The 27,629-nt window shown below is 52.0% G+C and overlaps 12 protein-coding genes across 12 annotated transcripts; 3 read left to right on the top strand and 9 right to left on the bottom strand.

Moving 5' to 3' along the window:
* Nucleotides 1-710: 710 nt before the first annotated feature.
* Nucleotides 711-2,644, bottom strand: COCVIDRAFT_20632 (hypothetical protein; the record flags this gene model as incomplete). Its single annotated transcript, XM_014695549.1, has 3 exons — nucleotides 711-2,425; nucleotides 2,483-2,567; nucleotides 2,642-2,644. 3 exons carry the CDS (start codon nucleotides 2,642-2,644, stop codon nucleotides 711-713), a joined length of 1,803 nt encoding a protein of 600 aa, XP_014551035.1.
* An 879-nt stretch (nucleotides 2,645-3,523) lies between these two features.
* COCVIDRAFT_113920 (hypothetical protein) lies at nucleotides 3,524-4,924 on the top strand (the record flags this gene model as incomplete). Its single annotated transcript, XM_014695563.1, has 2 exons — nucleotides 3,524-3,607; nucleotides 3,791-4,924. 2 exons carry the CDS (start codon nucleotides 3,524-3,526, stop codon nucleotides 4,922-4,924), a joined length of 1,218 nt encoding a protein of 405 aa, XP_014551049.1.
* Nucleotides 4,925-6,019: 1,095 nt separating this feature from the next.
* COCVIDRAFT_31343 (hypothetical protein) lies at nucleotides 6,020-6,925 on the bottom strand (the record flags this gene model as incomplete). The annotated part of the gene is made up of 1 exon (XM_014695562.1): nucleotides 6,020-6,925. One exon carries the CDS (start codon nucleotides 6,923-6,925, stop codon nucleotides 6,020-6,022), a length of 906 nt encoding a protein of 301 aa, XP_014551048.1.
* Nucleotides 6,926-7,815: 890 nt separating this feature from the next.
* COCVIDRAFT_113918 (hypothetical protein) lies at nucleotides 7,816-8,145 on the bottom strand (the record flags this gene model as incomplete). The annotated part of the gene is made up of 1 exon (XM_014695561.1): nucleotides 7,816-8,145. A coding segment is annotated over one exon (330 nt), but the record flags the coding sequence as incomplete, so codon positions are not given.
* Nucleotides 8,146-10,038: 1,893 nt separating this feature from the next.
* COCVIDRAFT_31342 (hypothetical protein) lies at nucleotides 10,039-10,953 on the top strand (the record flags this gene model as incomplete). Its single annotated transcript, XM_014695560.1, has 1 exon — nucleotides 10,039-10,953. The coding sequence occupies one exon, from the start codon at nucleotides 10,039-10,041 to the stop codon at nucleotides 10,951-10,953; it is 915 nt and encodes a 304-aa protein (XP_014551046.1).
* A 462-nt stretch (nucleotides 10,954-11,415) lies between these two features.
* Nucleotides 11,416-11,931, bottom strand: COCVIDRAFT_113938 (hypothetical protein; the record flags this gene model as incomplete). Its single annotated transcript, XM_014695559.1, has 1 exon — nucleotides 11,416-11,931. One exon carries the CDS (start codon nucleotides 11,929-11,931, stop codon nucleotides 11,416-11,418), a length of 516 nt encoding a protein of 171 aa, XP_014551045.1.
* Nucleotides 11,932-13,105: 1,174 nt separating this feature from the next.
* On the bottom strand, nucleotides 13,106-14,753 carry COCVIDRAFT_31340 (hypothetical protein; the record flags this gene model as incomplete). The annotated part of the gene is made up of 3 exons (XM_014695558.1): nucleotides 13,106-13,360; nucleotides 13,414-13,806; nucleotides 13,863-14,753. 3 exons carry the CDS (start codon nucleotides 14,751-14,753, stop codon nucleotides 13,106-13,108), a joined length of 1,539 nt encoding a protein of 512 aa, XP_014551044.1.
* Nucleotides 14,754-15,738: 985 nt separating this feature from the next.
* On the bottom strand, nucleotides 15,739-17,882 carry COCVIDRAFT_113929 (hypothetical protein; the record flags this gene model as incomplete). The annotated part of the gene is made up of 2 exons (XM_014695557.1): nucleotides 15,739-16,872; nucleotides 16,929-17,882. 2 exons carry the CDS (start codon nucleotides 17,880-17,882, stop codon nucleotides 15,739-15,741), a joined length of 2,088 nt encoding a protein of 695 aa, XP_014551043.1.
* A 401-nt stretch (nucleotides 17,883-18,283) lies between these two features.
* COCVIDRAFT_113904 (hypothetical protein) lies at nucleotides 18,284-19,799 on the bottom strand (the record flags this gene model as incomplete). Its single annotated transcript, XM_014695556.1, has 4 exons — nucleotides 18,284-18,322; nucleotides 18,378-19,180; nucleotides 19,231-19,603; nucleotides 19,644-19,799. The coding sequence occupies 4 exons, from the start codon at nucleotides 19,797-19,799 to the stop codon at nucleotides 18,284-18,286; spliced, it is 1,371 nt and encodes a 456-aa protein (XP_014551042.1).
* A 334-nt stretch (nucleotides 19,800-20,133) lies between these two features.
* COCVIDRAFT_113912 (hypothetical protein) lies at nucleotides 20,134-22,440 on the top strand (the record flags this gene model as incomplete). The annotated part of the gene is made up of 2 exons (XM_014695555.1): nucleotides 20,134-20,529; nucleotides 20,602-22,440. The coding sequence occupies 2 exons, from the start codon at nucleotides 20,134-20,136 to the stop codon at nucleotides 22,438-22,440; spliced, it is 2,235 nt and encodes a 744-aa protein (XP_014551041.1).
* Nucleotides 22,441-22,989: 549 nt separating this feature from the next.
* Nucleotides 22,990-25,104, bottom strand: COCVIDRAFT_113908 (glycoside hydrolase family 16 protein; the record flags this gene model as incomplete). Its single annotated transcript, XM_014695554.1, has 2 exons — nucleotides 22,990-23,046; nucleotides 23,098-25,104. The coding sequence occupies 2 exons, from the start codon at nucleotides 25,102-25,104 to the stop codon at nucleotides 22,990-22,992; spliced, it is 2,064 nt and encodes a 687-aa protein (XP_014551040.1).
* Nucleotides 25,105-26,108: 1,004 nt separating this feature from the next.
* On the bottom strand, nucleotides 26,109-26,934 carry COCVIDRAFT_113913 (hypothetical protein; the record flags this gene model as incomplete). Its single annotated transcript, XM_014695553.1, has 2 exons — nucleotides 26,109-26,660; nucleotides 26,710-26,934. The coding sequence occupies 2 exons, from the start codon at nucleotides 26,932-26,934 to the stop codon at nucleotides 26,109-26,111; spliced, it is 777 nt and encodes a 258-aa protein (XP_014551039.1).
* Nucleotides 26,935-27,629: the final 695 nt, after the last annotated feature.

Below are 27,629 nucleotides of genomic sequence, written 5' to 3'. Positions count from 1 at the left end.
GTGGCAACATTCCACATTCCGGTTTCTGTGTAGTCGTTTCCATGCATGCTCCTGCGGTGCACTCCTTCATACCTCGTGTGCTGTCATCAGTGGCCAGACGGCTCCCCCCTCTGCTACGCTTTTTCCCACGAGGGGTAAAAAAATAAAATCCAGATTTAGTGCGCTAGCTGCGACAAACGACATATCGAGATGCTTGAGCGATAAGCGCACAGCATTCGCCTCACTTCATCAACTCGCCACTAAGCTTGCATATTCTCTACCGTTTATCAACCTCCCAGTGCTTGAACAAGGAAATGAAGCCAGACGACAACGAGTGCTCAAGGGGGAAGGGCGAACAAGAAAACGGAGTCACATGGATAAACAATATAAACAGCAGTTGGATGTATTTGAAACAGCAAGGCCAGAGTCTACGGCACAAACCAAACAGCGATATAGTGAAGCTTCGGTAAATACACGCGCATGGCCCACCACCCCCTCAACGCCACATGGATGCTAGAGCACCCATGCAACGTGTACAGAACATGCTTTGTAACAAAGGCTGTGATACCTTGACCAGACGCCAATCACACAAATCCCCCCAAAAAAGCCCTCATGCAAGTTGACCCCCCCCCCCCTCCCTTAACGCCCCGCAATGCCCCAAGCCGAGCACATGGCCTTTTGCAAGAGCCATGCACACCCCTCAGTACCGTTGGCGCAATGGGTTCTGGTGCTCACGAACTCGTCTTCTTCTTTCCAAAAGCCAGATGCCCTAATCCGTGCTCTTTCGCATCCTTCATCTCGTTCTCGGGCTTGCCGTCGGGAAGCTCGCCAGTCGAGACTGCGCCGGAGATGTGGTACTTGATGTCCTTTGCCACCTCGCTAACAACACCCGTGTGATGCGACTCGCTGCCTTGGCCTAGAAGCTCCGACTTGCTTGCTGTGGTGTTGCCGTTGCTGCTTTGAATCTGGCTCGGTAGCGTGCCATCTGTAGATGCTGTCGCTGGCCCGCTCTCGCTTGCTTTGGCGGATACTGCGGAGTCGCTGGGCTCTGCTAAAACACTCTCACCATTGGGACCGTGAGAGCGCACATCCCTGGTATCGCTGTCTTCGCTATCTCTGCGACCAGGGGCGCTGACAATGGTCGTGTTCTTTTTGTTTTCGCTTCTGACGCTGTTTGCCCGGCTAATATCGGATTGAGTGTTGGTCGGACTTGCTCTGCGAACACCGAGATCTTTACCTTCGGACGGCTCTACGCCCTGAGTGCCTCTCCAATCCGCAGGTTGCGCCTGTCGCACAGGCTCGCCCTCTTTTGGTTCTGTGATCAATACACCAGGTCGGCCTTCATCAGCAGACAGTGCACGCCATACCACAGCTATCCGTTCAAACGCCTGGGTACCTTTGCGAGACGAGCCTTTTATGCCGTCCATGGCATCCCATGAGATCTCGAACATGCCAGATTCGTCTGCATTGCCCTTCTGCTCCGGGCCATTGCCCTCAAAGTACGTGTTGAACCAAACGTGAGCGACAGCCGTGACCATGGTGAGATCAAAGGCGGCCTTGTTGCGGCGCTCGACATCGATGTTGATGTCGTTGGTGGGAAGGACTACGCGTTTCGAAGGACGAAAGACGACGTCGCCTGTGCCTAGAGGGAGGCTCTCGCTTGAGGTTTTTCGCTCAGCGGCTGTGCCGTCATTGTTGTTCTGTTGTTCTAAAGACAGGGTGCTGCTGTTCTTGGACCCTTCGTTGGTCTTTGAAGGGCCGAAGCCATTCTTGTACATGACCTCTTGGACGGCCTGTGCCATGCCCGTGGTCTTGACTTCGCCGCGCACAATCTCGCGCTCATCTCGGGTGAAGGTGTGGAAATTCTTGATGAGTTTGCCGTCCTCGACAAAGCCCTCTATCTGAATTTTGACCCCGTCTCTGAGTCCCCAGCAGTGCACTTCGAGAACCTCGACCTGGCGCTCGACGTAGATCTTGCCATGCTTGGTCCAGCGGTCGACGTAGCCTATCCAGCGCAGTTGGCTGGGTATGCTGACGCCTTTGCCCATATTGGGGCGCATGCGCCTCTCGGTGAAGCGGTCGAGTGCCTTTTGCATTGGCCAGCCTTCTTCGCTGATGAGATAACTGCAACTTGCTGTGCCGGATCGCCCCTTGCCCGCCTTGCAGTGGACCACAACGACACGGCCTTTCTTCTCATGCAGCCAGTTGCGCATGCTTGCCATGATGTTGGGTATGAGGGCGAAAGGTGGAGGGTGGTGGTCCGGGAAGGGATAATGGTACACGCGGTTGTATACCTCTGAGTCTGGGTAGCCGGTGCCTTCTGCGCGGAACTCCCATATGGCCCAGTCGTCGCCATGCTTGGAGTCGAGAAACTTGACGAGGGAGTCGAGCGGGTTGCGATAGGCGCGCTGGGGATATGTGCCACTGGGGCCCGAAGTGGCAATGACTGCAACAAGAGGTCAGCGCATGAAGAGTGGGAGCAGTGGTCTTGTGGCGAGTGTACTGTTGTCGGTTACATAGCATAGGTCGAGGCCGGCCTCGGGATGCCTGGCGCGAGGGCCGGCGACGAGCTGTCGCAGGAGCGACGCCTAGGCAGGACAGTTAGTTGTCGTTGTTGCAAGCAGTTGCAGTGGGTGCATAGTTGAATGCATGCTAGACGTACCATAGTTAGGGCGAGAGAGGAGTGTATGCGAAAAGAAAGTCAGCTTGGCACATTGTGAGACTCGCACACTCGCAACCGTAGGATGCGACGGCAAGGTGGTACGTCACCCTGGACTGCTCGGGCGCGCTAAACGGGTGGTGCCTGTCCAGAACCCTGCCTGCTGCTATTCATACTACATATACTAACTACTATTCGTCTAATGAGTACATTTAAATCCGTCAAGTAGTCCACATGTGCGTTTATACATGTACTAGTACTACTGTGCATTGTCATCATCGCCATCCAGTCCCTCTCTCTCTGCAACCGCCATACGGACATGTGTGCCTGGGCCATGGAAATGCCGCCCCAGACGCAACCATGGTCGTATAGGCTGACACTATTTCCACAAAATCAAACACCATGTCCTCCTCACCAAGACGGACTTTTCAAACGGCCCATGACAACAGTTGGGTTTTCCGGTAAAAATCCGCAGTAAAAATCGCTGGCAAGGGCCCCGGCCGGACCAGCACAGGGCGGATTCGTGTGAGCAAGCAGCGAGATAAGGTTGGATGCAGCAATGCCGCCACGCCGGTACACCGGTCTACCGGCTGACTTGACAGATGGGAGTCAGGTGGCCACGGGCTGACAGGCAGGGCATGATCTGGGATGTATTGCCAACTGCCAAGTTCCGAGTGGCTGAAGTTGATAGTTGTCTGGCGGAACAAAGACGAAATGCAAAGCAGAGATGGGACGGTGGCGCAGCAAAGGGCACCCACACCTTCTCCTATCCAACCACGTGGCTGACGGCTTACATAATCGCCTCCCTCTCTAACCCGGCCTCCGAGTGCGAGCATGGTCCTTTACGAAGAAGCAACTGCCCTCACCCTAACCCTCGCCGCGACCATGACAGAGAAACGCGTCGCAAAGCGCAAGACGCACACAAAGTCCCGAAAGGGATGCTTCCAGTGCAAGCAACGCCACACAAAAGTACGTCTGAAGCCCAAAACCCGCCCCCAGCCCTGCTCGGCCAATCAGCATCTCTTGCTCAAACTTTTACCAATCTCCACGCATCATGCCCGACGCAAATCTTCGTGTCTGTTTATGACATGGCCAAATTGCACTGCCTACCGCACACTAGTTTCACTCGCTTTTGCTTACCCTCTGTTGTAGTGCAACGAAGCCCGGCCACGCTGCGCAAACTGCGTTCGCTTGGACATTCATTGTACATTCCCAACCATACCAGAGAGCTACACCTCATCCCCCAACCACAGCCCTGGAGTCAGTCCATCCTACCAGGATCCTGGCCTTTCCGAGAGCCCTGATGCACTTAATAACAACACCGGTTCCGATCTGCACCTTGCCGACCTCCGATTACTGCACCACTGGATCAAGTCATGTGCCAAATCACTGCATCCTAACCCTTCCCTACGGAGCAATGCATGGCAGACTGAGTTTGTGGAACTGGGCTTCGAATTCCCTTTCCTCTTGCGTGGCTTCCTAGCCCTGTCTGCAATCCACCAAGCATTCCTGCTTGCACCCAACGATCGACAGGCCTTTTTACTCCAGGCAGACTCCCATATCAGCCGAGCATTGGACACGTATAGGAAAAATCTCGACAATCCAGACGTGAAGCTAGCCTTGCCCATGTTCATGTTGTCTTCTATACTCTTCACGTACAACTTCGGCTCGGCACAGCTTCAGAAGCCCGAAGACCCTATTGCCGCACTTCATCACTGCTTCATGCTGCTGCAAGGCATCAAGATTGTCGTCATGCCCCATTGGAATCAAATCAAAGATAGCTTGTTCGTTGCCTACATGACGGACCATCCTTCTGATGACCTTTTAAAGGGTCTGGATAATCTGGCGAGCCAGGATAACTCCCAAGAAGTCATGTGCTTGAAGGAGCTTACCGAATTGCTACTAGACAGCCAGGACAAGGAGGCTTGCACAAGTGCCATTCACAACCTTCACACCACATGGCTCCGTTTCCGGCACCTACCTACAGACCGCGATGAATACTCTCTGCTATTCTACTGGCCCGCCCTATTGGAGAGTCGATTCCTCGAACTTCTCGCTGCTCATAACCCTGTGACATGCATCATTACCACCCATTTCGTGGCCATGCTGGCTCAATGTCGCCCAGTGTGGTGGGTTGGCAAATGGCCCCAGTGGTTATTCACAGCCTCAGAACAGTTGTTGGCAGCAACCCCCGATCTCCTCAAATGGCTGGACTGGCCCCGGAAAATAATCCGTCCACAGCCTGTGAGCATGACTACTACGCTATGCGGTCGACAAGTTACTTGATTCGCAACCACCAAGACCACTGCAGTGTCATGTGAATTGGCCGCTATATCGCCTCGCTTTTCCAGGCGATTGCCTTCGTCCCGCTGCCCGCTAGGGCCTCGGGGGTGTCGTCACACGTATAATATACATACGCATTATCAGGTGAACGGTAAATGGTGAACATTACCAAAACAATGCGCAACACCATGGATAGGCCGGATACTACAGAACCACAACTTGTGTGTTTAAATGATTTGAGTACCAAGTTCACCTCGCCAAGGCAATCCCGTTCTATGCACCTCATCCGCGCGCTAGTTTGGAAGCCATGGCGAAGTGAGCATCGTCTGGATCTTCATAGCAATCAGACTCTTCATGGCGCCACCTGGAATGACATGGTCATATCATTGGCTCCTCATAAATTTTCTCTGTAGAGGTATTTTTAACTGCATTGGGTCTTGCAGTGTTATGTATGACGTGACTAGGAAAGTATTCGGCACTTGATTCAGTTTGTCATTAGAAGGAGCACTTTGAAGACTTGTTGTTTCTTGCTTCTTTGAACTACTAGCAATTCATTTCATCGAGACACATTCCAGTTACAGCATCTAGGTAGTCGACGTTTGACAAGCCGCTCTGTACATACACGTCCTCGCAGCTCTGGTCTCTTTATTTGGAAAAATACCACTTGAAGCCGGAGACTTCTATAAACGGCATAGATTCGTAACACAAAGGTGTTGACAGAAGAACGGAGGAAAAGGAAACCATCAAGGACTGTTGGTTAGGTCAAAATCTTGTAATTTGACAAGGTATATTACAGACAATCGTCGACCCTGATTCTACTAGGGACCACCTAACGTCTCAAACGACATCAACGCTCCATAGCCATCCCAAGTGTTCATGTCTTCTTGTCTTCGTACATAATTATGTTGCCGTCACTCATGTTATCCCAAGGCTAGTTCGCCCAAACCATGACATGTAATCCCACCTCCCTATAGTTGCGTTTTGACTGAACTAAACAAAAAGAAAAGAATAAGGAAAAGAGTTGAAGAAGAAGAAAAAGGGAAAGAAAAGAAAAGAAATAAACATGGTGTTCCAAGACCCGGCGTACAGACTGTCTGTTCAAAACGACGCTCGGTATTCTCGTGGGAATTTTTGTGAGGAGGCCAATCGACTTGCTTCCATCTGCAGGTACTGTGCTATCCTCTGGTCGGGACAATGGGCATGTTGGCCAAGCAAGTCCTTGAGAGCTCGTACTTCAGCCTGCAGCAAGTCTACCTCTGCCTTTAGCATCCGGTTCCTGCGTTCATACTGCCTCGACCTTTCGACAAGCTGTTCTTGCTCGTGTTTTTGTTTGCTCCGGCACTTGCTTGCAGCCCGGCGGTTCTTCTCGAGGTAGATGGCTCGCGCCGAGCCTGGTTCTACGTACTCTGAGTTACGCCTTCGCCGAGTAGTCCACGTTGTTGTTGTTGCTGTTGTGTTGGTGGGAGGGGTGGTGGCAGTGGTGGTAGTAGAGGGCCGCCTTGAGGGCGTCTCATCCTCTTGAGGGTATAGACTGCCACCCTCCTTATGGTACAGGCTGTCCCAGCGAGAGGGTATGGGGAAGCTGACTGGTGATGACGAGTTACTGGTTTCAAAGTGGGACTGCGATGGAGAGACAGTCGACGTGCTGTCGTAGTACCCAGTAGGTCGGTTGGCGGGCGTAAACGTGGGGTTTGAAAAAGCGACTGGGTTGATGCTTGCTGTCGGCGTCGGGTCTGTGTTGGTGTGTGGTTGTGAAGCCAATGTGTGTTGTGTGTTTTGGGGCTGCACTGTCGACAGAGGAGACGAGCTCCAGTCATGAACAGGTAGTTGTCCAGAATTCTGATGTTGCGAGGCGTGGATACCGTGATTGGTCGGTTCTACCGCTCCGGTGGGGTTGAAGGTACTAAAGAAGCTCCCGTAACCTGACGGCAGTCCCGACATTCGACCATATGGATCTGGCTTCCCGAACGAATCGCTGTGTGGAAACATAACAATAGTCGTCATATCGACTGTACGCGACTGTCTCGGACCAAGTCTATGCGAAAGTAACGCGGACAGATGGGGAGGAGTGGAAACGGGCTTGATATGTTGTCTGCAAAGTTTCGAGAATCAATGACAGCCTGTGTAGATAACAAGACTACAAGGGTATTACTGGAGTAAAGGATGGCTGGCTGTGTGGTATACTTTCCCCTGGATGTTGGAAGATAGGGTAAAGGCAATTCACGGTCTATATGGTGGACAAGATGATTGCCATTGCAGGCGGAAGCTTCGTCATCCCAAGGTAAGGGACCCATCTGTTCACCTGCGGTTAGGGTTAGCCCCGACCGTGGGCGCCAGATTCTAAGGAGCGACCCTTGTCCTGAGTGCATACAGGTTGCAGGTGCGGTTGGGGCCTTGCTAGCAATAGCCGAGGGCGCGTTGAGTTGAGGCCAGCCAACGGGTGGACTGGTACGCCAGCCAACGGTTTACTTGGGCGACGAATTATCACGAGGGGGCGGAAGTCTTGCCCGTGCATGATCAGCAATAGACAGTGGGTTCACGGCGGATACGGTTACGTTGACCGTGGCCAATCATGGAGTGATCGCATGGCATGCAGGCGCAAACGGAAATGTGCTGAGGTGGATTGGCACGGCATTGTGCTCACGCGGCTTTGGTGGGCGCTGACGGGGCGAGTTCTGGCAATCTGGTCAAGGTGAAAGGCGATGGATATACAGATATACTGGACGCGTCGTCGGAAGTGTACAATGGCAGGGTTAGGTAGGTAGGCAAAGCGAAGCGGCGAGACGCCGGTCAATTTGCTAAGAAAGGGAACTTTGTCAAGGGGAATGGAGTGCAGTCAGCTTCCCCGCCGCTACTGCTGTTGGTGACTAGCGCCGTGGATACGGACGGGCCCGTTAATTGTGCCCTAAACCCCTTTGCCCGCTGGCTTCTGGATGCTGCTGCACCGCATCCAACCCACCCGACCGTCTTTGCCCCAATGCAGCGGCGCAAATAACCACCAGTAGGATTGCCTCCCTCCAACCTGGCCAGCATGGGTTCGATGAATACGGCCGCCATGGGGTCAGAAAGCCACATCTGACGCGGGCTGAACGACAGCGGCTCTCCAGACGACAATGGCTGCCTCCACCACCTACATCTCTTTTCTTTTTTCTTTGCCGCACATACCGGGCTTTCCCCATCACAGCAAAGCCTCGTCCCCAAAAAGCAGAAGCCACTAACGAGCCTGTGCAGATCTCGTGTGCAGTACCCGTAGGCCACGGTTTACTCTTACACACAGCTTGTCGCCAGACTGCGACGAGCCTTTGTGGGCTGCCACCGTGGCGACTCTACAAGGCTCCTCGTCAAACACGACTCAAGCTCATCGCCCTGTGGAAGCTGGCGATCCACATTTCAAATTTCGCAGGGGGCGATGAGGAATCGATATTGCAGCCGGTGCTTCATGCCGAGCCGCAAAACTGGTAGCCCACTGCCGCTCCTCGGAGTGACGGCTATCCCATCATCAGCTCCATGTCGGTCAGAGTTGGCCGTTCCAATGGCCTTGGGCAAAACTTGCAGCGTCACCGCTCCGCCATGTTTCAACCCGATAAAGGGATTTCTTCTTACGGCATCATCGGCACCGTGGGGTGGCAGTTCAGTAGGGTCCACCTTTCTCGCTTGCACTCTTGCGCGTTTTCTCTCCAAAACTCAACACCACCAGCCCATGGAAAGTCGTGTATCTACGCAGCCAATGCTTTCCAATCTCCAGCTGCGTTCCGGCTACCCGACTTTGTCTCTAGAGCCCTTGCGCCAAGATCACACATCCTGGTCAATAGGAAGGGGGCCTTGTTCTCCACGGCGCGGTAAGACCACACCGACAAGAGCGGCACCAAGGTTCCATACTTGATTTCCACATCGAAGAGCTCGGTTGCCTGGTTCGCTACCGATCAAGATAACCGTTTCTGGGGTCCGGAAGTACTGCTAGGTTTCGCAAAACGCACTGGCTCACCATCAAGTACCGTCGCACCTTGGTACCAGCATTAGTAGTCCAAGCATGTGACTGGGCTCAGCCCCATGCTTTGGGTATTTGTCCATTGCCATTTGCCATTTCCCTTCTTCAACACTGATTCTTGGTCTTTTCCGAAAACTCAAACCCAAGTGTTACCACTCGCGCCATTATTCGGTCGCTTTAGTGGAGTTCTGTAGATGGGCAACGCGTGCGCTACTACCGTGCTCTTCTTTTTGATGGATTGAGTTGTGGATGCGTGGACTCTTAAGCAAAAAGAAAAGTCCATTTTAACTGCATCTGTTCAGCGAGCCCCAGTTTCGACGTCAGTGACCCGAAAGCTATGTTTATTCGGCCTTGGTGTTTCGCGTACCGCAAAGCAATATTCCCGTGGAACAAGTCGCCAATAGAAGGGTGGGATAACCGAAAGTATTGTGAAAGACGCAGCCACATCTCTGGGCAGCCTTCTGGAGCAGAGACTTTGTGATAACGGCTGAACGGTGCCCCGGAACGTCCTGCAGTGCAATTTAGAAACCAGTGCCACGTGTGATAGATGCTACAACTAACTAGCTAAGGCTAGACTGGGACCTAAAGGTCTTTCGTCGTTTATGGTCAAGTTGGGGAAATACGAGAGTGACCGCACAGCCGGGTAGCTATGTGTTTGACCATCCATGTTGCTGCTCCTTCTCTATCCCTTCCTGCCGTCTCTATGTTCATTCGAGAATCAGCGACGCAAAATCCTACAAAGTACAGACGGTCAGCTCACTTTTGCATAGCCGGCCTAGTCGGTTGGATAGTCTGTAAGCAAATTTGGAGAGGCATGCTACACCCCGGATTTCAGGGGAGTCCTGGGAACGCAATGACGCCACAATCCTCGAAAAGGAAATCAGCCAAGCAGGAAACAAAATTTCGTCAGTGAGTTAATAGTGTAATGGGTCGCAATGAAAGTTATACTGAAATTGGCGAACACCATCAAGTGCGCAACGCGGATATGATTTTCCGTGGCGGCTGATCAACTCCGCCGTCTCTCTGCTTCGAATGACGCCAACAAATACAATAGCACAACCAAGATGGCTGTACGTGAGACAACTCAATACCTCTCAACAAATTCGAAGAATACGAGAACTCAGTTGTGATGCGTGTCGTCGTATTTGGAGCTTCCGGCGTTCAGGGCCGTCACCAAGTCCATGCCCTCGCGCAAGCAGGCCATTCCGTGGTTGCAGTCAGTCGCAACCCTCAACCGCTACAAGTTGACGGAAAGCCTGTCGAAACGTTTGCTGCAGACTTTTCCGACAAAGCTGCCATTGAGCAGGTACTTCAAGACGCAGACCGAGTGTTCCTCAACCTGCCATCAACTTCTTTCAACAAGTCCGAACCCATCATCGCCGCTACAAAAAACATCGGCGAAGCTGCGAAGAAAGCCAAGGTTCCCCTGATACTTTTCAACACCAGCATGCCGGTTCCCAAGCAGCCACAAGATATCCAAGCACAGGATGATCGAAGAGTAATGAGATCCTTGTTACGGGAGCATGTCTCGGTAATCAGCATTGAGCCCGTGGTTTACCTTGACAATCTTCTCGAAGGCTGGGCTTTGCCTCCAATCCGCGACCGACAGACCGTCGTCTACTGCCACAAGCCAGACCTTCGTGTGTCATGGATCTGCCACCATGATGTCGCGCAAATTATGATGGCTGCCATGCATAGACCGGAACTTGCCGGACGCGACATTCCTATCGGCGGTCCTGAAATTGTTGTGCTTTCCCAGCTCACGGAGAAACTATCGAGAGCCTGGGGCAAGGAGCTTAGCTACGAAAATCAGACTGTGCCAGATTTTTGTGACAAGATTAGCAAGACGATGCAGGGAAGAGGGCTGGAGACTGAGACGGTGGTGAGCCAGATGTTCAAGGCGTATACATACTATAACGAGGCAGAAGATGAGCCGTTCAATATCGATATGAAGCCTGTCATTAGTGAACTGGGTATTGAGCTCACACCGATTGAAGAGTGGGCTAAGAGGAGAAGCCCTTGGGATGACAAGGGTTGCTACTAGAGGTCGAGTTGAATCGGAAATTGGACTAGATTGTTATACATCAGTCTGACATCACAGCCGGGGTATACGACTTTGAGCTCATATCTAAACTTTAAGCGAATGATGAGAAAGTCAATTCTACTCAAAGTTTCAGCTATGAAGATCTTGCCAAGTGCTAATCTACTTCACGTTACATTGCAGTATAATATCGTACGATCAATATGGACGTCCAGTCTTTGAACAGCCAACATTGAAGAATGGTGATGATCGATGCACAAATCACTCTAATATCCTTCTGAGGATTGTTACATGCTAAACAACTTTCAGAACTATCCACCTATTCAAATTGAGATTCTTATTTACCACCTTACAGGACAACAAACCGCTCAATCCTTCCGACGACACAAACAGTTACAGTTGAATCAAGAGAGAAAAACAAACAGCAAAAAAAAAAAGATCCACACGCATGTCACACTACAAACCCTACATGGCCATTCCGCCCCCACCATATCCTGTTGGATGATCCTGCAACGGCTTTCCCCATTCACCAATACCATCGCCCCTCAACCTCTGCACTTTGAGCGCCACCTCATTGACCTGGCGCAGCAAGTCCTCGGGACTACTCTTGCCCGGCACAAACACGAGCTCAGCATCTACCGCCGGCTTGCCTGTGCCGACAAATTTGCCGTCCATGTCCTTGACATAGTGGGCGAGGTACTGCGAGCGTTTCATCCGACGCGTCACAATGGACTGGCGGACCTTGCCTTGCTTGTGTGAAAATGGGTTGAAGTTGTGAAGGCTGAAGTCCACGGTTCGCGTTACGAACGGTACTGTGATGTACTCGTCCGGGTCGCCTTGGGCGAGGGCCGTGAGGGCGCGTCCGACGGATTCGTAGGTTGGTGGTGGGTCCGAGGCGGAGGAGCCATCGTAGGCCGGCAGTGGATCGTGTGAGGCCGCCGATGTACCGCTTTCACTCGCTTTGGACTTTGCCGAGGTCATCCTGTTCGTGGCAGGGTAGGGTAAGGGATGTACAAGATATTGTTGGATTGGGATTGGCTGGAAAGCAAATATGCAAGTCAAGGGCTTGGAGTATAGTAAACGTTTAGAAGGATATACTAGTGTATATGTGTCTTTGTTAGGAGAAAAGTAACCTATTGACCTCCTATCTTCAGCCTTAAATATGTGCATGTGTACTCCGGTCCCCGATCTACCTTCCTCCCACACTATCCAGCTAGAACCCCATCAGATGGGTGTATCTAAGCCTTGCACCTCAGAGCGCTGCGCCCCAACCCTCAAAATAACTGCCTCACCCACTAATCTGATATAGGAAACTTGCACTACGCCACATACGTAGTACTGCCGAAGATGGTATTGCAAAAATGGCTGTGTAGTGTATACCAATGATCAACAATCATAGTAGGTTTTTGTTCATCCACTCACATCATTTGCACGTTTTGCCCTCCACCTATGCACCGTGACTTTACTGTGCGCCTTGGAGGCTGAGTTAGGTCACAGTGATCTACAGTACATACAGAACGCGGGGGAATGTGATGTTGGTGGCTGGAGCTTAGCGTCTGTTCTCTCCGTCCCGGTTGCTGCCGATCGAATGACGCGCTCCGAGCCAATCATAACGAAGGGGCCAAACTTCCGACTTCCAAATTTCCGCATCCTAGACATTTAAAGCTTAAGCTTGGACGAGAAGGTGGTAGTGTATACATGGACGATTGGGGGCTGTGGGTGCACGCAAGGGATCATAGGATCGTCAAAGCGCCTGAGCCCCTCCCCCCTCCCTCATGTCCCTTGCATCTTCCCAAGCGCTAAAAATATGTGTCCTAACCAGGAAGCCTCGAGACTTTAGTTTTCGTGGGGAAAGCTTGTTGATTCAATCAGTGGGGTGGGCATGTGGATAAAATCTGTACATTGTTAATTGACTCTCAGCTTCACTCCTAGAGCTGAGAATGCTGTAAAACGCAAGTATTCCAAACTGGGGAAAGCATTCATATACATATCAGAGGTGGTTTCTCACAGGGATCCAATACGTAAACATAAATCGTTCATTTCTTCCATACATCATAATATCGTAGCGTAGCTAGTCTTCAGATGCTCGTCTTGTGTATACAAAAAGCCATGAGCTCCACTCAACGTGGAAAATGTTAACTCAACCATAGCAGCCTCATACAAACTCCTCCTCGCTAACGTTCTTGTCCATCTTCTCAAGCTTGTCATCAGGCACAATGCTGCCAGTAAAAGGCTTACGCGACATGCTAACAATAGCAGGAATGCTCTTGCCCTCTGTGAACATGACTTCCAGCTCCTCCAAGCTACGACCCATGGTCTCGGGGTAGCCAAAGTAGACTACGGGGAGAATGATGGCGGAGATGATAAGGAAAACAAGGTAGTATTTCCATCCAATGGTCTCAATCGCGACCTAGTGTTGCGCGTTAGCAGAAATCAAGATATAAACAGAACATGTGTACATACAGGAGTGACCATATTGACGACAAAGTTCCAAAGCCAATGGTTCGCGGTCGAGATACCAGCCATAGGCACGCGCAGCCGGGTTGGGGCAACTTCCGTGCAATACAAGAAGTTTGCGCCAAGGAAGCCGATAGGGATAAAGAAGTTGAAGAGGAAGACGAAGAATGCAGAGGCTATTTGGGCAGATTGGTTCGTCTTAGGGAAGCTGGATGCGATGGCTAATGCCAACATGCAAGAGGCCATGCCGGCGCCGCTAAACATGAAGAGCTTGCGACGTCCGAAGCGGTCAATGGTGAAGAAGGCGACAAAGCAGGAAAGAAATTTCCAGGTCAACGCGCCGCCGGACAGGATGCGTGACGTTTCGCTGTTGAGGCCTAGACCCTGCTGGAAGATGATCTACAGAAACAAGTTAATACGGTGATCATGGATAAGGTTGAAATGATTAGGCTTACAGTTGAGTAGGTGGAGATGAGGTTGCTGCCACACATCTGCTGCAAAAACTGGAGGAAAATGCAGAGTGCAAAGCGGTAGAATAGCTTGTCTTTGCCCATGGTGAAGATATCGCTCATCTTTGCTGCGCTGCGGCCGGTTTCCTCGAGCGTGATCTCAATGCCAGTGATCTCAGCAGTGATCTCAGGGTCGTGCAGATCCAGACCCTTGAAGCTGGACAGACTAACACGAGCGTCTTCGACACGGCCTTTTGCTACAAGCCAACGAGGTGATTCAGGGATGCTGAAAACCGCCAACATGGGAATGACGGAAATGACAGTCGGAATAGCGAGAGGAATGCGCCATTGCAAGGGCAGGTTGTCTTGCTCAAAGAAGCCCAAATTGATCCAGGCTTCGAGGAGGTAGCCCAGAGAGATGAAGCATCCGTCCAGCACGACGTGCTTACCACGGTTGGCCGACGATGAACACTCGGATTGCCAGACTGGGACTGTGGCGCTCAGAGCACCGACGCCCCAGCCGAGGATAAAGCGGCCGACAACAAATTGGGCAAGCTGGAAGCTGGTGCATTGCAGTATCTCGCCAATAAGCGTCAGACCTGCAGCAAAGAAGATGAGCTTCCGTCGCCCGAGGTAGTCTCCGATCCAGGAACAGGATAGAGCGCCAAAGAGGGCACCGATGGTGAAGCTGGCAACGACTGCACCCTGCTTGGTAGAGTTGCTGCTCTTCTCAGCGCCATGCGTGTCGATGGTGTTAATTTCGGGGAAGTGGTCGTTCCAGTCCCGGAGTGAGAGGAGACCACCTACGCCAGACTGATTGTACCCGAACAGCACAAAGGCCGGTAGGACAACGAGCAAAAGCTGGGCCGTCTGGAGGGTTTTGCCGCTGAGTCCCATTGTGATCGAAGATGGAAGGGGTCAAAGTGCAAGAGGAGAAAGAAGGGACTGCACGAGAAGAAGGGGTCGAGAGAGAGGTCCCTACTTGTACTCCAGAACCATTCCCCACAATGCCAGTACCGTCGTGTGGGTGCCATCATGGAGACTCCAGTCAGTGCATCATTCGACATTTCAGTCCCCACATGTTGGGGTCAAACCAACCACCGGAGATGCAACGTCCTAGCAGGTTCCGATGGCCGTTTCAGGCATAACCCCATACACACCGGTCGGAAGAGTGACGCCCGCGTCGCCAGTGTGGAGTCGGCATCTACGGCATTTGAAAGTAGGCGAGCAAGGAAAAAAAAAAGACAGGGCGCGTCGACGGCAATAGCTCGGCTTGGGTGGTATCGGATGGAGCGGCAAGGAAGCAGGATCCTGGAAAAGGCCGCAACGCTATCGTCAAAGTTGAGGCGTGCAGTGGAGCGGTTGAGACTGCGGCTCTGCGGTACGAGTTAAGCTTCTCCAAGAGGGAGCTAGTTTGCTTGAAAACCTTGATTTGCCCAGCCTCTGATTCGTCCACGCCCGCGGCCTCGGCAGCTGTCTTCCTCCGCTTCTCCCCACCCCTCCAACTCCACTCTATGGCAATGGTTGAGAGATAACAAGCTCGTGCGAGGAGGAATTTGCATGTCGTGAATAATCACCGCCAGACCGCCTGGCCTCGACATGTCACGACCCCACGCGCACGTACAAAAATACTTATCATCGACGCTTCGCCGTACTGTATACGCTGTCAGCCCCTCCCCCTACGCTCACCGTCGACATGGCGATACGACGACTACTTACTACACCTACACTACAATACACACCATGTATACGGGTGCAGCACCGGCACCCCAAAGTAAGAGTCTGTTAGCAAATCCGGTGAATACCATCTACTTAATCATAGCCCCCCCGGCACTTATCAAGCTACTGGGCCGTCCAAAAGGGTCGCGCGTTTCTTTCCCTCTTAGGATGGCCTTGTGTCATCGCTAGCTGCTGCAGTGGACTGTGCGCCCTCGAGATCGGCGCTCTCCTTCAAGTCCGCTTCCGTATTCACACCGGCCTCGTTGCCTTGGTGCCAAAACCCATCTTTTGCCCCCGATCGTCCTGTGTCGGCCCCGAGCCCTGGGGAGTGTGTCACCTCTGCCGCTGGCCTGACGTGTTGATCTTCCACACCATGCAATCGACCAGACTCGATGCCTCCCGCTCCAGATGTTCGGGGCGTCGGCAGCATCCCATACTCAAAACGGTCGACAACAGCCTTCTCCACTGACATGCGGGGCTCGTCAATCTCTCGTTTGTACTCGTTAAGAAGCGCAACGGCTCTCTCGTCACCCTTTACCGCACAAGCGTGTATGAGAAGCTCCCAAGTCTTCTTTCGGGGCTTCATCGGCGCGTCACCCTCGCCCGACGACATCATCTCCTCATAGTATAGCAGTGCATCTTCCAGGTCGCCACATCGTAGGCAGACCAGTACGAGCCGATCATATGTAATGCGGTCGGGCATCAGCCCAAGCTGCATCATCTCGTTTGCCAAGAACATTGCCAGTTCCTTGCGTACAAACTTGTGGCAGCCCTTGAATAGAATATTGAATGTGTTGGTGTTGGGCCCCGCGCGTGAAACGGTATGAAGGGCTTTGTATATCTCAATCGCCTCCTCAAGGCGACCCAGGGCAAGACTAGCCTGGATGCACGCATTCACCGCCGCTGTGGGCACTCTGCGACCAGCAGCCTCATAGTCCTGGAGGAGGGCAAAAGCTTCCAACGGGCGGTTAGTCCCGTCATCTGTGTCAATAGACAAGTAATGGTACAGTGGCTGGCACGTTGCAGCATCGACCTTGACGTTAGCATCGACCATGATGAGAATCACGGATAGAGCAGCCTCGACATCATTGGCTTGGAGATGAGTCGACATGATGAGCTCGTAGTGGTGAGTCGTAAAAGTGGTTTCTCGCTCCGTAAGTAGACGAAAGACGTCGGTGGCAAGTTCAACGTCTCCATGATGAGAAGCGAGGGCAAGAACAGACATGCAGGTGCCAGTGCCCGGTTTCAGGTAGCCTGGCTGAACTTGAGTCATCCACACTTTGACCGTTTCTTCATACTGCGCGCCATCAGCATTGTGCCATGGGTTGATTGTCAAATTGGTGTTACACATACAAGTTGACTCTCTGCTGCTGCGTCCAGCAATGTGCCCAAAAGCGCATCACTTACCTTGGCAGTCCCCGTGCCACTGCCTTTGTTTTGCACTGTTTCTTTGAGGCCCAGGACGTAGAAAGCCTCTTCCACTTCTTTGAACTCCAATAGAATCCACATGGCCTCGTCGAAGACCCAATTCTCCACACGTATGTTGTTCCGAATCATGCCCTCCATTGTGTCAAGCGCCTGCTCGAAATGACGCTCTCGCAGCAACCCTGCCACGACAAAGTTCTGCCCGCGAGTGGAAAGGGTGAGCCAGCGCGACTTCATGTATTCGAGGATCTCGGAGCGCAAAAGGTAGTCAGGATGCACTGCCAGCACCTCCAGCACACACTCGCACGCACGAGCGTCAAGCTCAATCCTTGGGGCCCCAAACAGCGACGCATCCGTCTGACTCCAGAAGCCCATTTCTTCAAGTACTTTGCGTAGCTTGCCAGCCGTGCCATCCTTGGAACTGACAAAGCTGTGCAGTATGGCTGTATACATTTCCCTATTTGGCTGCTCTCCTCTGTCCTTGATTAACACCCTGCAAATGTTCATGACCTCGTTCCAATGGCCTTTGGCGCCCTCGGCACGGGCATGGTCGTAGAGAAGGTCGGTTGGAAGCTGAGCGAGCGAAGGCTTTTGCCGGGAACTGACGGGGCGAGGAACGTGGGATTGCTCGCCAAAAGGCCGGAACCCAGTTGGCGCCACGCCGGGCTGTGAGAAGAAGGACTCGTTGGCCGCGCGACATGTCTTGGACAGAGTATAAGCACGCCACTGGTTGCGGGGATTGATTGATCCATCATTCCGTGTCGCATTGCGCTGTGGCCGCCTAGCCGATGTTGCTACCGTGGCGCTTGTCGTCGAGTTGGGTGGAAAGCCAGGACAGAGACAACGCCATAGTCGGTCGTTCACGAATGGGCGTGGTGGCATTGGCGTTGATGTGATGCCTTGCCTGTCTGAACAGGCCCAAAACTTGAGTTGCAAGAGGGGCCGTGCGCAGAAGCCTCGGTTGCGCACGTCTGTCATGCCTCACCTCACTAGGAGCTTTGAGCTTCCACTAGTAGGCAAATATGTAAAGAATATTACTACTTGTATGCTACGTTGATGCGCGCCATCAAGAAACTCATGTTTCAAGTGTGCGCCAGACTGCAGAAAGGGTATATGCGCCCAATTACCAATACCTACCGCCCGCGGCTGATGCCGTATGCCATGCCTGTCGAAATTCGAGCTGCGTCTGCAAGGCAGCGCCAGATTTGACTCCTCCCTCCCAAACCTCCTCTTGGACCAGTAAACACTCTATTAAATGATTAAGCTAAATCCATGTTTTGCCTTCATCTCCGCACCATTTGCTCGGAGAGAAGTTCAAGCACCTGTAACGCTAAAGTGAGCATGCAAGATGTGGGCTCGACAAGAGGAGAAACATACCTTTGGTGATATTATGTCCTGGTTCACCAGGTGCTTGCTCAAGATCTTGACAACTTCCATCTGTTCCTCGTAGGTAAGTCCAGTAATGGCAGACTCGATGACGCCGCCGACAGTCGTGTGGTGGACAGCAATAAAACTCGAGTAGTAGAAGAATGCAATGGATCCCATGATGAACTGGCAGTCCATGCGGTCAGTCATACCGCCATGTCCAGGAATAGAATCGCCAAAGTCCTTGATTTTGAATGTTCGTTTCAGACCAGAGGCGAAGAAGCCACCAAATGGTGCAATGAGCGAGGCAAAGGTTCCTAGCATAATGACGTGGAATTGAACGGGCATGATGTTAAAGGTGCGGGGGAACGGAAGACCCTCGGGAAGGAAGGGAATTGTGTAGTCGCGCGCAACAAAGACGGGATTGGGTCTGCACTCGAGGCCAGACCAGATGTTTGCGCCCAAGTCGTTGACGGGGCAGATAAAGTACTTGTACTGGGAGACAAAATGAGTGACGGCGACACCCCAGAGGACGGTAAAGAACCAGGCACCCAAGAATCCCTCCCAGGTCTTCTTGGGTGAGATTTGGATCAATGGAGTCCTGCCAAACGTGATTCCGCAGAGATAGGCAAATATGTCGTTTGTGATGACCATGGACACGGGGAGGATGAACCAAATGAAACCTTCGAAGATGTTGTTGATGACAAAGTGAGCCTGTCCGACAATGAGGAACAGAGCCATGTGGGACCATGCAAATTGGGTGAACTGGAACTTGTAGTGGCCCTTTTGGAGGGAGAAGACGAAAAATATGAAGCCTGGCTGGGTTAGCTCAACGAGACGGGGTGAAAGGGAGGAGCTCTCGTACCAATAATGTAGAGCATAAAGGAGATGAAGCGGTGGTGGGTAGCCAGAGGAAGCAGCAGCCGGTCAACCATCAAAATATGTTTGAAGTAGTAGATGACGCTCTCGCCATACAAAAAGTACATTGCGGTGCCGAGAAAGTACCAGTTGAGCGACTTTGTGAAGCGCAGGCTGCGGGCCTTGCTAGGCACGTTTGCGATTGCAATGACCTCCTTGAAGGATATGCATTGGACGGCCGTGACCATGATGATTATGAAGAGGTGGCCAGCGCCGAGAGCCCAGAAGAAGGCGGCAATCATGACGAGGGTCCATATTGTGCGGGTGATGAAGTTTGCCTTTTTCTTCTCGTACTCGGTTTGGGGGGGTTGTTCGGGGGCCTAGGCAAGTCAGCAGGGCGAGGGCGAAGAAGAGAGAGACGGGCCAACGTACTGGGGGAGCCGCTTCCTCCTTGATGGTGGTTGGGCTTCCGGGGTCGCTGAACTCGGACAGAGACTGCGAGGGCCTACGAGCCCGTCCATTGCTGGCACTGCGCGTTTGATGCTGGAACTTGACGTCCTTGCGAGGGCGCGCCATGGTGAGCGCGGGCGGGTGGTGATGGCAGCAGCAGCAGCAACAGCAGCTATGTGGGAGCCTACAGCGAGGGATTGGGGGGCGGTGATGGTGATGGTGATGAGTGTCGTCGGGGTGTGAATGCGACGGCGGGGTGGTCGAGGGCGCGGTGGTGGGCCAGACGTGCGAGCGAGGGTTCGACTATTACTAGTAGGCAGGCTGTGAAATTGCGGCGGACAAGTCACAACGGACAGACGTCATGGCTGCTCCTCCGGTTAGCGACGACGGCCTAATGCCACCACGACTATCGTAAGCATACGCCCCAGCCCAGCCTCTCTCTAGTCCCAATGGAGCCACCATGCCTGACCAAGACGACGACGACTACGGCTTCGACGACGACGACCTCGACCACCTCCCCGCAAACACGCTGCACCACCTCGAGGCCAATGCCTTGCGCGCCACCCAGCACTCCTACCACCCTAACCACCCTGCACCCGCCTCCGACTATGGTCTCGACGACGACGACGACGATGATGATGACGGCGCAGAGCTTGTCGACCTGAATGATGCCTCTGGCCCGCCGCCCGCCTCGCCCTGGGTGCTGACGACCCAGGCACCGCTGCCTTCACAGCCCCAGCACGCCAACGACTACTCGTACGCCGACGACGACCATGACGGCCACGAAGACGGCGCCGCCGCCGGTACACACAGCCAACAGACTGACCCCCACCACCTGATCCAGCGCATCACCCAGGTGCGATACCCTTTGTATACCGCACGCATGCTCTCACGACCTTGCTGATGCCCGCAGTTGGAGCAAGACAAGGCCCGCCAGACACGAGAGGCCGACGCGCTCAGGGAAAAGCTGCAGACCAAATCGGGTGAGGCTGACATACTTCGAAGACGCCATGACATCGAAACCAAACGATACGAGCGCCAGCTGGCCGACCAGCAACATGCCCATGGCACAGAGTTGGCCAGACTACGCGCCGAGATGGACGGTCTGCGCCGCGAGGCAGAGTCGGCCCAGACAGACACCATGTTCCACCAGTATGAGGCACGCGAGGCTGGCATTCCGCGAAGAACAGCAAGGATTGTGCCCTCAAAACCAACAGCAGCCCTGCCACCTGCCAGTCCCACAGGTACGCCCAGGGGAGCACACCCGGCAAGAGGCCCGCTAGCCGACGGCTTCGACGATGACGACGTGGTCATGGCATCCCCATCCAGGCATCGCGACAGACCAAAAACTGTCACTCCCAAGGCCGGGAAGCGTAAGCGGCATGTCATTGACCAAAGTCCTGTACCACTGCCCGCCCTACAGCTGAGCGGGCCGCGTAGTCGACCCAAGGAGCCGGAACCGCCGCTAGTAGCCCAAGTCAAGATAGATACGGCACTGCTGCAGCACTTCAGACACAACGACCGTCGATTCGCCCTGTTGCACCGCCTGCTTTCCCACCCGTCCTCTATTGACACAGACCGCGTACTTGAGGCACTGACCAAGTATGCCTTTCCCTCCAGCCCCACCAAGAAATTGTCGTCGATTGTGTACGATGCGCTAGCAAACATGACTATCGATGATGTCCATGAGTTGGCCTTGCACCTGTGCCATGTCTTTCTCGACCTCTGGAAAAGATGTCAAACCGAAAAGTACTATGCCCCTACTCCGCTGATCCTCGATGCGCTACATTTTATCCTCGCATGCGAACCAGTCGAGACTGCTGTAGAAATTGCCCAACGCATTGTTTCACTCATCATTGCTTCCATTGATCTTGTGGCTGACCCCATATCCAAAGCAGCCAGGGGGGGTGACAAGGCAATTGCAGATCTGTACTCGCCAAAACAGCGCCAAATTGCTGCCTACATTGATGTGGAGGACTGTCTCGAGCTGCTCTATTTAGTAGCAACTAGCTGCCTATCCTCATCAGATCCCGGAGCAATCGTCCGTCTGTGGCAAGCAATACCTTCTAGTTTTACGTTAATGCTCTTAGTCAAAGAGCAGCCTGTGGCGCAGATCACTCTCATGTTACGCATTTTGGGCACTTCTGCTCTCACCACCTCTGTTGGGCCCATTAGTACAGCAGATCCCGCTGCAGATAACCAAGCAAACAACGAAGACGCTCTAATCAATCGTCTAACCAACCTCTTCACCGAGACACCCAAACCTGTGCCGGATCCTGCCGCATCACTTACATCTACCATACCAGTGTCTGAGGCCGAGCTATGGGACCTGCGTCTTCTTGTCCTCTCAGTGCTCACGCAGTTTTCCATATTTGAATATGGGTCCCGTCGCTTGGCACAAAACCGACTGTGTATTGGTCGGCTCATCAAATACCTCGACCATTGCATAACAAGCCTATACCGCCACCCAATTGCACCCACCCAAACCTACAAGGTGGATTCCATCAACGCAACCATGAAGCTCATCCACCACGTAGCCACATCAAATCCCAAATTCGACATCAAGACCAAGCTAGTCAACACACTGGGCGGACAGCATGCATATCTTGTTGCTCTGACACGGCTAGCCTTCAGTGAAGGCTTAGTTTTGGAGTCCGGCATCGAAGACGAGGTTGTCAACATGGCGCATGACATTTTGGATGAGGGGCTGAGCATGGAAGAAGGCGACGCCTTTGGCAAAGTCTTCAGCAGTGGGAGTACGGCATGAGTCTACATAGTAAGCTGGATATTCATTTAACGACAAGGGTTGCGAATAGTGGGCAATGCTCCAATATAGACAGGAGTTGAGCACATTTGTAGACTTGATCAAACGTAGCCATTGCCTCAATCAAGCATCGGCATGTTGATATTACACTGCCCCACAAACGGTCACAGGATAAACACAAGAGATGATTTCGACGGCCTATTCTATTGTTCCAAATCTGTAGAGCTACTTGCGCTGAACTGCCTCCGCAACAAAACTCAATCTGAACATGCGCGCCATTAAATGCCACTCAATAACATGAACCATTATTCTCATGTTGCTGCAAAAGGTATTCGCACACCACCTCATATGCAATAATCAGCACGTGATGCCTAAATACCGCCAGTGCCCCACTCCTCTAAGATACAGCCGCATGATTCAAGAGAGGAAAGGGGGCACCTGGCTATCATGTAGTGGCACGGAGCCGACACGTCTATGAACCGTCGAGAAAAGAAAAACTGTACCGCAACTATGCTTTCCATTGTGGACGTGATCGCAAAAGTCCTTTGGTTATCAGCACTCGCTGTTGAGCCTATGTTTGGGCCAGGCATAGCCTGTTTGGTCCCACAACTGATTCGCATTAGTCTCTCGTCTCTCGTCATCGCTCTACGAGACTCTTACAGTGTAGTTTGGGTTTTGGTAGGCTTTTGCGTGCTTCTCAATGTACTCGGTCGTTTCAAAGCCTGGAGGATCGCATGTCACCATTCTCTCACCCTTCTTCTGATACCATCTCACATAGTCGACGTGCATTGTTGTTGGAAATACCAAGTTCTTCCAGTCGATGTACGTCCACGAATTACTGAAACCGAGATTGAGAATCAGTGACATGGGCTCTTCCGATATCTGACGGGCTTGTATATTGCCATTTGATCCAATCGCCCGGCCATCCATCATGAACATTGTCTGCCCCCCTACTTTCCATAATATGTAAGCCTCTTTGCCCTGTCCGGGCACATATTCAAAAGAGAAGCGCTGGTATTGCTTGTTGTCGTACCAGTCCTTGTTGAGCATTGTAGTCGCAGAGATGGCCTGCTGGAAAGGACCACCGGTATACGTGTTCAAACCACTCAAAGTCAGATCTGGAAACGCCGTGAAGTTATAGTTTGGGTAGTAGTTGATATCGAACGGGGCAACCTGGTAACTTTGCGTTGCTATAGGCAATCCTTGAGGTTCTGGATAGCCTGAGAAAGCTCCTGCTTCAATGATGTCGATTTCTGGAGCACCTCTTCCGGTTCCAGGTGTGGGATGATCTTCACCCGGACAGGTGCATGATGGAAGTCGTTGACCAGGCAGGTGAGACAGACCATCAGGGCTGGACTGATTGGGTGTGATGCCAGCATCACAGGCCTGATAAGTGTAGGGCCATAGTCCATCCGTGGTACTTAGATATCCGGGTCGACCGAGATTCCCCATTGTCCATGCGCCGGGCCAAAGTCCTTGAACACCTGCTGGCCCAGGCAAAGATACCGAAACTTCAAAGATGCCACCTTTGAAGCACAACTGGTTCCAGCTGTTCAACATGCCGGACCTGAATTTGAGTCCGTGGTTGAAGAACTCTTCTAAACGCATCTGAAGCGACCCATGACTGGTAGTTACAGCATCGGCGTCATACCACTCTAGGTCTTGTGTGGCTCCGTACCAGATGTTGGGGGCGAAGAAGTAAGGATCATCTCCCTCATAGAATGACCGACCGTCTTTGTTGAATTCGTCGCTAAATACCAGTATGTAATCATCACCGTATTCGCCCTTTCTTGTCCTTACTGTCTTGGGCGTATCGGGGTCGATGAGACCTTTTCTCATGTTCTCCAGCAGTGGGTGTTGTCTGTTATTCACTGTGGCCCAGGTATGGGGTATCCAATAGTAGGGGAACATACTCAGTGGCATACCATATGCCGAATTATAATCGATGAGACCCACAGCCGAGAGGACGGGTAGTCCGACAAATATGAACATCAACCCAAACATCATAAGAACCAGCCCGATGGTGGAGACGATGCTGTCCTTGGTGAAATGATCCCGTATCCTTGGCCTAAACCGTATGTCATCGTCATCGCGAGGCATATGCATTTCGTCGTCTGGTTCTTCTTGATCGCATACCAATGGCCAGGATGCCATTCCCTTTTCTTCGTAGGGTGCAACCAAGCGGTCATCCACAAAAGATACATTCCTCTCCAAATCGTATAAAGTACTTGATCCTTGAGAAGCTCCTGTATCGGGAGCATTAGGTGTAAGAAAGGGGTTGACGGATGAGACTTGTGGCGGAGGGGTGGTGAGGGCGAGCTTGGCTTGAGACTGCCTTTCTGAGATAGAAGTCCCCCGGCTACGACTGGGAGTATTGGTGCCATCTGAGAAGGGCTTAAAGTACCGTGTGTAATCGGTTCCCAAGTTGTTTACTGTGAGTGGCTTGCCGAGAGAGCGTGATGCTTGAGTGTGGAGGTCTGGTGTACTTCTTGTCTTTGGCCGCAGATATGGACGAGGCGGAAATCGCAAGTGAGGCCGTGGCGAGGCTATTTGCGCAGATTCAGATTCGGCCAGTGCCCTGTCACTCGATTGCACCGGGCTTGCTGGCCTGAGTCTTGCGGGATTGAGTGGCGAGGATACGGCAGGGGTAAAGGGTAGTAGCAGCATGGATGGCGAGGGTTGCTCGGCCAACACCGACCTGCTCTGATCCCCTATCGCTCTCTCCCTTGTTGTAGCTTCTCCCTCTACGCCTACAGTCGAGCGTGTACGTCTGAGCCATTCATTGTCCCGCACTTGCTGGTTGTGTCCCGGCATAGATGCCATGGGCCGTTTCCGTTCCCTGCGTGATTAGTGAATGGATGGCGTTGGCACTTTTGTCTTGCCCCACTGATCGCCCTACAATGTGCAGATTGTGAAGAATGCGGTGGACGCCCGTAGTGTTTGCATCAACTGACGAGTTGTCGGAGGTACCCTGTATGGGAGGGGAAAGGAAGCGAGAGTCGCAGCGAGACAAATGGAAGCGCCGTGGGCGTTGTACGAAGGCAAGATTATGACCGGGCGGGTTGATGCTGTGTCACCTACCGTAAAAGAGTCGACCAGTCAAAGGAACATCCGTAGATGAGCAACAAGCGGTGCGGGGAAGGGTACAGATACCCAACGAAGCACAACAAGCCTGAATAGTGGGGGAATATGAATCCAAAAAGTGGAGTGGTAGCGACAGTGAGTTAGCGATGTGTCGCTGGAAAGTGCGTCGAGCGTTTGAGCAGACCAGGTGATGGAGAGAAGCTATGGTAGTAGTAGCAGTGAAAGTGAAGGCGAGTGGACGACGGCAGCCGTTTGTTGTTGAGGCAAGAGGACCCGCTGGTTGCCTCCGACTGCCTGTCCTCATCCGCTCCCCGTACCTTCCCCGACTGTCACTGAATATGACCTGTGGCTCGTCATGGGAAGCACGTCAAGACCGTTCGAGTTGGACGGGAACCTTGGGACACCAAATATGTGACGTTACTAACTTGCTAAATGCATTTCCGGCATCAAGGGACTACCGAGATCCTGGTTCTACACATGCACAGCCAAATGCGGATACGTGTTGCAATGGTAAAGTGTACATATATGGCTGCAGTACGATTATACGCATGCATCCATCTACCTCTCGTGACGCCCGTGTTGCAGAGTTACGACATATTCAACGACGCCATCTCTATCGTGAAAAGTATCGGCGCGTCAGTCTCGATCCTGACACTATCTGCTTTGACATGGTTACTTGTACTGACTTGTCCGCCCATGCATGTAGCCCATTGCTTGACATCCCACTCCAGTCCTTCAGTCGAGATCACCGCTGGGCCGTATATAGGAACAAGACCCATGTTCTCCGTGAAAACCCGGCTCGTCTGCAAGCCTCCCAAGATCGTTTCCTTTGCCTTTATGATGAGCGATAGACTGGACTCAGAAAAGAGCCACAATCGGAGGTTGGGATGCTTAGTCTCCTCTCTAATCATCTCATGCAACAGTCCCAGCCCTTGGTCGACGCGTCCACCCAATGTTCCAAGAACCAGGACGTCTCGCATACCCAACGATGAGACACGCGAAGATATCTTCTGCATGCATTTTCCAAAATCTGTACTTTCTTGATCGCCGTCCCTTGATATTGAGACACCTTGACCGCGATAGTAGTCACGCACATTGTGGCGCAACGAGTCAAGGTCCCCGTGGACCATGTCGGGTAGCTGCACGTATCAGGCTTGCCCAATCGCTCAAATCCTCGCTTCAACTCACATATTGCGCGCGCTGCTCTTTCAGTTCCCCTTCAAACATATCAAAGAGCCTGTTTGCACCGCCATCTGCACAAACACGGTAGCTACTATGCTTCCAGAGATAAGAGAACGCCGTAAAATGCGTTATTGGCTGGTTGAGAATGAGCAAATCCGGAGAAGCATTGGGCAGCTCCTGTTCAACCAGGAATTTCCCAGGAAAGAGCTCGCTAGTTTGATAGTCGTGCATAGTACGCGATGTGTTACTGTATAGTAGAGAGAGAGAGAGATAGAAAACTTCTATTAGGTAGCTAGAGACCTTAGTCATCTCTCTGCACTATACTCTAACCTAACTATTACAACTTCGACTTAGATACCTCTTCTAAATTCTAATTACATAGCTCGCTCTTACTATATTCTTATCTTTATTTACTTATTTTTAATTTCTTTACTTCTATTTAATTATTATTATAAGATATAAATAGAAGTACTTATATCTTATTTAAGGAGGATAATAGTATTTTAATGAATTTCTTGTACTAGTAGGCTAGTAAAGAGGTTTACACATAAGGATCTTCAAAACGAAGTTATTACTACTAATACTTACCTAATTTAGAAAATTTATAGCTTATTCTAAAGTTCTTTATTAGAGATCTATTATAGTCGAATATAGTACTAGACTAGCTATAATAGATAAGTAGATATTTAAGATTAGAGTAAAGTATAGAGATCTAACTTTTAGTAAGATAGATAGGCGAATAACTCTATATCTATTAACTATACTTTGTAAGGGGCTGCGCTCCGGGGAGCAATCGCGAAGTATACAAGAGGTTGTATTCGATAAGGAGCTATCTACTCTGCTTACGTGGTGTTTATTTACTTATCGGAGAAAGGTTATGCCGGAGTATCTAAGCGCGTTGTCTGAGCGCGTTGTCTGAGCGTGCT

The sequence above is a fragment of the Bipolaris victoriae genome (genome assembly GCF_000527765.1).
Source record: "Bipolaris victoriae FI3 unplaced genomic scaffold scaffold_155, whole genome shotgun sequence".
Classification (NCBI taxonomy): Eukaryota; Fungi; Ascomycota; class Dothideomycetes; order Pleosporales; family Pleosporaceae; genus Bipolaris; species Bipolaris victoriae.
This window is presented reverse-complemented; position numbering and strand designations above follow the sequence as displayed.